General features: G+C 33.9%; 1 protein-coding gene across 1 annotated transcript in view; it reads left to right on the top strand.

Annotated features, from left to right (window-relative positions):
* The first annotated feature begins 766 nt into the window (after positions 1-766).
* LOC142337736 (uncharacterized) overlaps positions 767-11,739 on the top strand; it is a 55,059-nt gene continuing 44,086 nt past the window's right edge. The window contains exons 1-3 of the mRNA XM_075387215.1: positions 767-1,683; positions 7,685-7,882; positions 10,405-11,670. Of these exons, the coding sequence (XP_075243330.1) occupies positions 1,014-1,683; positions 7,685-7,882; positions 10,405-11,670 (2,134 nt within the window). The 5' untranslated portion in view covers positions 767-1,013. The remainder of the gene's footprint in view (positions 1,684-7,684; positions 7,883-10,404; positions 11,671-11,739) is intronic.

Genomic DNA, 11,739 nt, shown 5'->3' with positions numbered 1-11,739 from the left:
CGGCCTTTGTCTGAAACACAATAGAAACATTAATTAGTTCCTTTGTGTAAAATGACAGCAATAGATTAGGAAAAATCTAAGCCTTGCTAAAAAATGTCTGAGGCAAAGAAAAATAATTTTTTGAAAACTGGTTTCAGTTTTCCCAATAATTTTCCTCCTAAAATTACGAACAAAAAATAGAACAGCGTGATAAGTTAGTTAGTTAACAACGAAACATAAAATTTACTGCATTGAATATTTATGAAGTATAGCAAATCATACTTTTGTGTCATTCTTATGAACTAAAATAATAAATATGCCATTTTTTTCTATACTTTATATTACTCATACGGAAAAGCTGACTCCTGGTGAGACATTTAAAGCATCTTTACTATAGTGAACCAATTTGACCATTAAGCAAGAAATAATTCAAGAATTATGAGAGCTCAATTCATTCTCTCAAATTTGAACATGTAAATTCACAGACAAGGCTGATTTTTCTGGCAACATTCTCAAAATTGATCATTATTGCTGGACTTTATTTATCAGCAGTGCACAATCATGCTGGTTTTTAAGAATCTTGTGAAAATCTATTACAGCTATTTGAAAAATACAAAAACATGCATTTATATGGAGGTGTTTCATTTTTTGAATAACTTTTTGTTTAATTAAAGTTACTTTCAAATTGTTCTTTGGATCGATGCAACCAGACCGTTTCAACTGCCTGGCAGAGTTTTGTTATCTCTCTTTGTTATTGTCAGTACTAAGCCGAATAATACAATGAGCATCTTTCGCTTTTGTAATTAACTGTGCAAATTATTCATCTACAATAACAAATACTTATAGTTTTTTTTCTATCAAATACCACAATGCATTTTATGAAAAAGTGAAGTATTCATTACCGTGCAGAATATGCTTTGAAAACAAACAAGCTCCGATGAACTTGTGGCGAGTGAGATAACAAAGAAATTAAAAAGTTGATCACGCATTTTCTTTTTCAGTAGCTTCATTAATTTCACTTGAGCTTATTAAAGATGATAATTCTTCTATTTTTAATTGCTTCTTTTCAAATATCCATCCGGGCTATCTCATTACATTACAGCGACCCAATTTGTCTATCAAGTGGGGGAACATTCCAACCAAGTTGTCCAGGCGGCAAAAATGTGAATATCCGGGAGGTTTTTGTCGGAAGGAGAACCAAAGGAATCTGTGGCTATGAAGAAAACGATGCTGAGACTTGTTCATACAAAGGTGTTTCAAATTCAGACGTGGAAGCCTTAAAGTTTGGAGTTTTCTCGAATTGTCATTCTAAATTGCCATGTAGTTATAATTTCAACACTATATCAGATACTCAATGCAATCATATTGGTTATGTTCAAGTTGAGTATTATTGTTGGACAGAAAGCGACCTTTTCGGCACCAATTTCCAAATCAAACGCGAATTCGGAGGTAACCAGTGCTTCCAACCCTCGGAAAATGCTGCCGAATGCGCGCGAGGCACGACGCTGAATCTGGATGACATGCATGCAACCCTGTTCTCAACTTCAGATTGCAGCGGAAGTCAGATCTGCAACATTAACTCCTCGTCACCTGATGTTTTTGTTCAGATGGTGGAAAATTGTAGAGGGAAGGAGTCGTGCACTTTCTTGGAGGCCTTCACTGGTGACAATAATAACATTTTGGGATGTAGCGGAACCTCAGTCGGTAATCTGTTCACAATTTTTCTACTTTGATCTCCCATTTTGGGTATTCATTTTGGTTTTAAAATAATAATGGGTTTTCTGGCAATTATCAAATGACGTCGTCAATGGACAGATCTTTACTTGTATTCTGGATAGCAAAATGAATGCGGAGCATCGGTATTGTGCCTTCTCACATTATGTTCTAACCCGCCAAAAAACTAAAGCCGAAAAGATGAATCTTCTCTATCCGTGATACTCATAAATTGATTAGTCACTTTTAACAAAAAATTCGATCATCGAAGGTCAAATTAATCGCCATTTTCTTTTTTCTTCGATCAAAAACAAGAAGTTCGAAATAAATTAACCTAAAATATTAATTTTTATTTTTTTTTTCATTCATCCTTGTTGATCAAGTTTTGCTATTCGATCACTTATAAAAAATAACCACGGGCACAATATCTGCGGTTTAAAAAGATTTAAATATGCAGTAAACTACGATTGGGACTCAAATTTTTAAAAATAAAAACCGAGATAGGTTAACAGATATTGTAATAATTTGCACAAAGCACAAGAAATTTGAAAACTGCTCTGTTTCAAATTCTATCAATTTTTCTGACATGACCAAATATGCAACACATTTTTAAGGAAAATGGAGAACTCATTCATGTTAGGGTAGGAAAAATGAATCGAGCAGAAAGAGCATAAATTTAATGCAAAGGAGAAACTATTTAATACTCAAATTTTTGTTTAATTTTCAACCAGAAGCTAAAAACGTTTTCACTATTAAAAACTAATTGTTATATTAATAACAATAAAGCTTTAATCTCAAACAAGGCGGCTCGTTAATGTGCGTTCGCACATGATGTTCCGACCCGAGCTCATCTACATTTTTGACTTAATTGTCAACCAAACGAAGAGATAACAAAAATAGATGTTTGAATTTTAAAAAAAATGCTACAAAACCTAACTAAAAATTGAATTACATAATGCCATTTCTCATTACAGCGCTCACGAGATCTACCGATAAAAAGACTACAAGAAAATACAGCAAACAACAAAATATGCAAAAACAAAATTTTCACGGCAGAAACCAAAAATATAAGTTTAAAAGCACCTAGTAACAACGTCAAAATGCAATCAGATAAAACCTTAACTCCACAAATTTAGTTTTTGCTAACTATACAGCAGATGTATGTTTTTCATAATGAGATTAGGTAAAAAGTTGACAAAGAGAAAAAAATGAGGTTAAAGTCAAAGATCAATCAACATTTCTTAAACCAAATAATTTCAAAAGTCTAAAAAAATCTTTAGCTTTTTAACAAAATAATTCTTGATAAATTTACTAAAAAGTCAATATGAAACTAATGGGACCTGTCTTTGCTGAGACTAAACCATAGAAATAAACTAAATACGCAGAAAATCTCAAAAAAACGAACAATTTACACAAAGACGCAGAAAATCTCAAAAAATTACGAACAATAACATAAATTATTGAAGCCATTAAAATCGTTAGCTATTATCTGAATTTTATTTAATTTTATTTCAGTTTACATTTATACTCATTCAGCTAAAGTTATACCGAAAGAGAAAAGAAGCTCGTTAATTTGGGCCACATTTGAAAATCATTGGGATCTGTTATTACCTGAATAAGCTAAAACAAGAGAAAAAAAGAAACACAAATACACCACTCACAAAATTTTTTATGAAAACGCATAATGTCCACCAAACAAAACATCAGTTACGACTTAATATTAGTAGACAAGTTGTTTTTTGAAATTCAAGGAATTGGAGTGGACTTCTCAATGACGAGAATAAGTTGACGAAAAGAACAAAAAAACTGAAAAGTTTGAAAAATCTTTGAAGATGTATAATATCATAATTTTTAAGACTATTGGCTTTAAACTGACTGATTCGGGTAAATTACCCATTACAGGTTTATGGGCAACGTTACAGGCAACACTACAGGTTGATGAGACCGATCAGAGTTTCACGGCTACCTAAAAATAAAAAAAAAGCAAAAACAGCAAACTCACAAAAATTAAGCGAGAAAAGTTTCAAAGCCATTAGAGAATGAACTTTTCAGTAAAAACTCTTCTATTTTCAATTAATTTTTTAACAGCAAGGTGATTGTTTCTATTGTTACAAAATGACTTGAAAAACAACAAATATAAACAAAGATATTAACACCACGAAGTTTTTGAGAAAAGCCCTAGTATCAAAGACATTAAATTCAATTATTTTCAACGGAGTTAATTAAACAAAATAAATTCTGCCTCGATGAAATAGCAATCATAGGTTTCATTCATGTGACATCAATAACTCATCACAATAAGTCGTATGGCAAAGAAAAAATACATCAAAACCACGAAATTTTTGAGAAAACCCATAGTATCAAAGTCATAAAATTCTACAGCTTTCAACGGAAGGCATTTAATACGCTAAATTATGCCTAGATGATTTGACGACTCGGATGTTTGTCATTCAAAATTTATCAATAAGACATTACAACAAGTCATTGACTATGAAAACAACAACAAAAACAGGCAAAATCCAAAAGTTCGGTAGAAAATTGAGAGAAGAAAGTGTCGAAGCTATTTAAAACATAAGCTTTTTTCTCTGAAAATTTTTTCAACGATCCATTGATCGTCTTCACTAAGCCAATGGAGCTATCAATATTAGGATAATGTAATACGATTTCAAAAGGAACCAAAATTACTAAAAAAAAATCCAAAAATTATAAAAATTATGAAAACTCGTGCACCGAAGTCAAAAAAACCAATAGTTAGAAGACAAAACCGCTAACTAGATAAATTCTGTTGATGTAAAACAAGCGGTTCTGTCATTACCGAGGTTGACTTACAATCCACGAAAATAAGCTTTGAATATCCAAGATTGATTTATGTTCAAAAAAATTTCAAAAAAAGAATATTTTTAAAGTCTTAACAGCCATTAAACTCAAAAGCTTTCGTAGGAATTCAATGAATTCGCTCAGCTATGCCACGATGTGAATACAAGGATGTTTATCATGCCTAGGTAATCAATAGGACATCACAATATGTCTTATGACTATGAAAAAAAAACAACAAACACAGGCAAAAACCATAATTTCTTTAGAAAAATGGGAGAAGAAAGTGCTGAAGCCATTTAAACCATATTTTTCTCCCAGAAAATTTTATCTATGATTCTTTGGACGTCTTCGCTAAAAAGGAAGATGGAGTCATCAATTTAGGATGACGTGATAAAATTTCAAAATGAACCAATAAAACGAAATGTCCAAAAAATTTTTTAAAAAGTTTGAAATCTTGTGGAATTGAAGACGTATAACCAATAGTTATTTGATGAAGCCGCCAATGAGATTAACTTATGTTGCAGTTGTATGAAGGAGTTCAATCCTGTTTTTACTGAGACGAACTTACAGTTCACAAAAAAAAGTTTATGATTTAATAATTTTAAAAAAAATTCGAAAATTAATTAAATCTTAACAGCCATTAGCTGTCCACTCACAGCACTAGATAGGTTCACTTAATGCTCATTAGCAAATCTTTTGCACCTTTAGTCAACAAGTTTATACCATAGGAATATGAAACTTTAGTGAAACCTCAAAAAATAAATCAAAATTTCATTTGAAATACGAAATTTGAGATACGAATCCAAAAAAAAAAACATGAGCGATCCCTTTTAAACAAATTTTTTGTTCATTGGGCTTCATTTGATCGTAAAAAAGGTTTGTCGTTAACGGAACTTCGATATTAAAAGTGTCTAGTAGTCTCTAGGCGACTTGAAAAAACAAAAAAAATGCAAAATTTTCTAAAAAAAAGAGCTCCCACACCTAATTCGAATGTTTTTATATATTAAACTTCCCTCTAAGACTAGAACTAGTCTTTATTATCTCCGTTCGTCTATTAAAAACCTAAAATTGATTTAGTCTGTGAGGTGAAATCTAGTTTTGAATTAAAATTTTCTTAGAAAAAACGTTAATTCGAACGAAAATTACGGTAAAAGTGAACCAAATATCAAGTGTTCACATGAAATTTTAAACCTCGATAACTCCTCGAAAAAAAACGAAATTCTAAAAAATCTTTTTAATTTCGAATTCTACGCTGGACGAGCTTTTTAATGATACCATGCACATTTCTCTACGATGAATATATCGGTCGGCCAAAATTCACGGAACAAAAAAAAACCCAGTTGAGTATATAGTTCCTCCCCCCACAAGTGGGGTCGGAACAATAAACTCAAATGAGGCATTGAGATTGGCCATTAACAAGGCTACGCGGCAGGACTAACAACAAAATCAAATAACATCAACACATTAGTTACTATCAAAACTCAGGGTCTGATTTGAAAAATGAGATATGCAAAAATTATTAATGAAGTCAAAATTGCATCATATAAATCCTGAATCACACAAATTAATTTGAACTTCATTAGAGAAGATATTTGACCTTTCCTTAATGGGACTAGGCAACAAATAGAAAAAAAAGGACGAAAATGTCAATGCCAAAGATAAGTTAATATTATTACAAACAGTTTGTTTCTTCCAATGGCATCAAAACAATAGCTGTCAACTGAAATAGTTAAATATTTGCATTTAAATCTTCATAAGGAGCCGTTGAGATTTGTCAAAATTCCGAAAATATCTACAAAGAAAACGCATCTACAAAGAAAACGCCAAAATACAGGCAAAAAAAAATGGAGAACCATCATTTTTAAAAGAATGAGCTCTTCACTGAAATCAAAATATATAGAACTTAATTACACTTTAATGGAATTTGTCAGTGTTTGAGACAAAATTTTAAAAATGAAAATCGAAAGGTATTCATTTTTAAATATTTGTTAAATCAACCATTAGACCAAAATTAGCCTTGCTTTTACTACTCTTCTCCTAAAAACAATTAATTGTTTCAATTGTTAGCGAAGGAGACAATATATCAAAATTTCGAAAAAAAACAATATGAAACCATACTTTTTTGCGAATTCTTGAGTTTAATTAGCAAAAACCAGCGAAATTTAGGTTCCAGAACACCCTCATAGGATGCTGAAGTAAAAATAGCCCTCCTTGGAGTTTAAGGACATTGCGTCAGCACTTTTTGGTTTTGTAAATGTAGCAAGCTTTAACAAAGTGCGCCAAGGAAGACTTTTGTTGTTCTATTTGTTGAGAAAATGCAAATTTTTGAAAAATTTAGTTAGAAAAGAATACTTCAGGAACAATTCAGGAACATTTCTCTGTCTTTAAAATGAAAACCATTAACACTATAGTTTACACTTTTTACATATTTTTTAGCAAAAATGAAAACGGAAACTGCATAGAGCCTGAAATTGTGAACAATGACAACGGAAATCAGCACAAATGTTCACAAATTTAGGCCTCCACAACTCCATGGAAAAAACAAACTTCGAGAAAAATCTTTTTATATTTTTTACGCTTTACAGGCCTTCTAATGACAGGCCCACAATAAAATTCTCTGAAAATTTAGAGCTTGTAATTTCCCATAGAAGAATTTTTCTCGCATGCAAATTACATGTTTACTCAAATTCCCAATTGTGGATATTTCACAATGTTTACTATGTCCATTATGTAATAAATAAATCCTTCTGTGTAAATTCAATTTTCGAATGAAAATAGAAAGAATAGAACTTTTGGTCAACTTATACTTGCCACTGTGAAGCTTATAAATGCAGTTCTGTTTCAAATGGTTAATAAAATTCCCATAAAATCAAGTTTCTATTTCACCATAAATTTGAATTAACAACCATTTTTCATTTTAATGTGAATGTCTGTGATGTGAAACGGTCAGAAAAGTGAAAAAATAATTAATTTCAAACCTCGTGTTTCTTGGAGAAAGAACAAGTCGTTTCAGTTTTGGTTAAATAGTTTATCATTGATACCACTATATTATTCTGCATAGTGATATAGTATATAGGATCAAAATTAGTCATTTTTGGGTCAAAATTAAATTATTATCTCATGGCGTCTCATCGCTCGTTAGGTGTTACAAGCGTTTTCACTCAAAAGTTTGCAGGCAGTTCACGTGGTCTGAAAAGAAGTCGCTACTCTGCCATGTGTGAGGGTGACTTCGATTCAGAAGACGACCAGATCTCAATTACTGACCTGTGCATCGGAGTGGCTGATGGCAATGAGCCAGTGTACTCTGTGGGAAAAGAAACTGGATACAAGTGCTACAAACAGTATGTAGACTGTGCGTCACAAATTGTAGTAGGTAAGTAGCAACTATAAACATTGGTTTTTACATCAGAATTGTTTAACAGATTAGTCCTCTTTAAATATGACATTAATGATATATTGGTTTTCAGAACCTTAGGACAGGTTATTAATTCAACACAAACACATCACTCAGATCTGACAGGTCAGCAATAGGCTTTAAAAAACACACGTAGAAAATACCCTTTCATTTTTTTCTGTTCATTTCGATTATAATTTGTGGTTAGCTAGTTACCTACTTGAGCATGATAATGAGGAATTTTCTGATGCCGAAGTCAATGAGCTTCGGAGTACCACCGGTTCTGTTTTTAGATAGTCAGACAGATCGACAGCTTTTTCTCAATCTATCTCTATGACATGCAGATCTTTTCTTTTGAACGCAGATCTCTTACATTTAAGTCTAACATCTGAGTTTTTTCTCTCACAGTGCGAATTGAATCTTGCTTTTTAGTCCGCACAACTCTGCAACTCTGATCGTCTTTTTTAGATTCCAAGGGCTCTAAAACTCTTTTACACGCTCCTCTCTATGGATTTATGCATAATGAACAAGCGCTTTTAATTACAAAAAGCTTCACTCAATGATAATAGTGTGCTAACTTCTTGTACAAAAGTTGAATTAACTTAGAAATTGTGCCAATTATACGATCCTGTAAAACTTAACAAAAAAAGACTAACCCTTTTTAAGAATCAATTTATAGTCAAACTGAGAGCCATCTGCTCATTATAACATATGGTTCTAATACCATCTGCTCTTGCTGATGGTTTCAATTAGAATACGGTTGCCCTCTTTAAGCAAACTGGTTAACGCAAATAGTCAGTTAAAAACATTGGTAATATAATTGTTTCTGGTTTCTGACTGGTTAATCAAGTAAAGAGATTTAGATCAATATTCACATACTAAATGTCAAATTACGACACTGTTTGCGTATGTTAACATAACCAAGGATGCAACATGCTTAACAACAAATGCTTGAAAAAAATGGCATCTGATCATGAATGGACATCTAAAAGATCACATAATAAACGTATTAAGCAATTTTACTATAAATAGACAATATATGAAGAATTTCACTTTTGCACCATGTAAAAACTAATAAAAAACTTGATATGGGGCAAAAATGTTCGTTGGGTTCATGGATGGCTTAGACGTTTCCATTACCAATTGCTAAGGATTTTGGTTGCTCAGGGTTTCCCCTCCCAAAAGGAGGAAGTATAGATTTTCAATCCCAACCTGTTAACAAATTTAGTTTCGGTAATTTTTAAGTTTTCTCAAATTTTATTTTTTTTTCAGTTTCAAGAAACATTTATGGCCGTTTGATTGTTTCTGTTGCTGTTTAGACGTTGCGCCAACAATCAGTTTGGAGCTCGGGCAATCATAATCTGATTTATTTATTCGCTTTTTCAAGTTTTTAAACTTTTTTTCCTATAATTTTTGTACAGTATCTAGCGCTGATTTGCATTGGAATTAAGAGCTGCCAAATAAATTTTTTATTGGATTTTTAGGAAAGTTCATTTATAGTTACTTTGCTTTACAATCTTGCGTCAAGCTTTTTTCTTTTTCTCCTTCATCTTACCGTTTCTACTCGAGCAGTCTTGACTTTGCTTGTGTCTTTTGCTTGACATAACTCGGTGAGAATTTTGCTTTTCGGTCGTTATAGTCCTTTCAAGGTCTGGGGACATCCCCTTGATACTGTGCGCTGGCTCTATTCTCAAGCGGTTGAAAAGGCCCATACTCAAGCTTGGATTTATTTAAATTGCAGAAACAAGCAAATATCTTGCAATACTCTTGGAAAAATGAGATGATTATCTTAATGAATCATCAGTTGACGATTTTCAAAACGCTGAAGTTGAGTCGCCAGACTGAAACCGGTATGTCCAGACCATCTCAGAAGTGAAGTGTCCGAGTCCAGACCGTCCCAGACGGAATGATCTTATGTCCAGATTTTTGTGCGTTTACCAGAGTTTTGCGCGTGGCAATACCGATGCCTCTTGGGAGGACGGGTGCTCGGTTGGTAGGCATCGTTTTGACTTTCTTCTTTTGTTGCTTCTCAAAAAACCCTCGTCAAATATCTTTAATTCGTTTTCACGTGCCTTTTGCTTCCTAGATTTCCTGTGTAATTAATCAAAATTTTTATGTTTACACTGATTATTTCGCAATAAATTTGCTAAGCACCAATGTATTAAGAATTATCGATGTCGATAACAGTGCGTTCATGTCTAGATTTTCTAGCGTTCACCAGACTTTTATGCGTTCATGCCCAAACATGCAGTACTCCATCAACCAATATCACACAAGTTTTAGGGTATTTTTCTGGACAGACTTGGAATCAGTTTTACTCGGAATTAGGATAGAAAAAATTAACTATGCCAACTACTATCAATGTAAAAAATGTTTATTTTTTAATGATAGCAAATTTTATATTTCAATTTTTAGTATTTTATAATTCTGGTTCTTGCAGTAGACAGAACCGATTTATATAAGCCAAGGCTATCTTGCAATAACTATCCTGACTTGTTTAGATGGAGGAGTGGCTAAAACGTGCCCCACTGATGAACTTTTCGACTTCTCCACTCGTTCCTGCCAAAACAAGGACAGCTATTATTGCAGTGTGCTGCCCCCGATCAACTTAGTCGCCACCCCGGACACCTCTACCCAAATTGAAATCGGATGGAGCATTGATCCGAACACAACTTCCGACAGTTTTACTATCAGGGCCGACCCCGATGACACATCCCGAGTGAATCCGACTGATCTACTCATTACGTCATCCAGTAAACGTGACCACACTCTAACAGGGTTGACGCCCAATTCTCTATATCATATATCAGTCAGAGCCCACGAGGGTGAATTGGAAAGTACGTGGGCTGTCACTTCAGCTTATACGTATCCTTCATCGCCTCAAGTATCTGTGCAGACTACAACTACCAATACCATTGTGTTCTCGGCTCAATTCGACTCGAAGAAAACCGACTATGCTACATTCACTCAGATTGATCCAGTCAGCAACGAGACATCGAATATGACGTCATCGGGAGATCACGTGATACAGTCGAGGAAACCGGCAACAATTTACGAGTACAACATCGTCTATCGAGGTGCTGATTCGGGTTTAACGTCTCTTGAAGATCAGAATTTGACTGCGGTTACAGTTCCGGAACCAGTAACTAGCTTGTCAGTTAATAACCAAGGCACAATCGATTCTGTGGAAATTTCATGGTCGTACACAGGAAATGTTGACGAGTTTCAGTTAACTTTAAGATATAACCAAGGGAGCGTAAGATCAGAAACTGCATTGTCGTCTGCCCGAACGTTTGCTGTTGGCTCTCTTGTAAACGGAGGTTCAATCGAGGTTGATGTCAAAGTTGAGTATCAGGGCAAAATTAGCGCCGTTGCTACTAATAATGGCCAGACACACCCCGCAAAGGGATCTATTTCCATTAATACTCAAACTGCAAGCTCAATCGAAGTTCGCTGGGAGGTACCGGGTGTATCTTCATCTTATAACGTTGAACTATGCGCAGAAAATGGCGATTCACTACGATCTGAAACCGTAGTGAGTCCCGGAACGACCACGGAATTCGAAAACTTGGACGCTAGGACTAAGTACATCTTCAAATTGAGAGTAACAAGCGGAGTTTTTGAGTCGTTGCTGCCAAAAAGTCAGGTGTCTGGTTTCACAGCTCCGAAGGCAGTCATCTCACTGTACGTGGTGCCAGAGTCCAATGTATCCATGATTGCTGCATTCACTCTGGACGCACAGGGAGGGGCAGATTCTTACGAAATATGTAAGATAAGTCCCACATTTCAGATTAGCATTTTCTAAATATGAACAATTATTGCACTTCAAATCGTTC

The sequence above is a fragment of the Convolutriloba macropyga genome, chromosome 1 (assembly GCF_964194025.1).
Source record: "Convolutriloba macropyga chromosome 1, txConMacr16.3, whole genome shotgun sequence".
Classification (NCBI taxonomy): domain Eukaryota; kingdom Metazoa; phylum Xenacoelomorpha; order Acoela; family Convolutidae; genus Convolutriloba; species Convolutriloba macropyga.
Note: the sequence above shows the minus strand (reverse complement) of the source record. Positions and strands in the feature narration are given on the sequence as shown.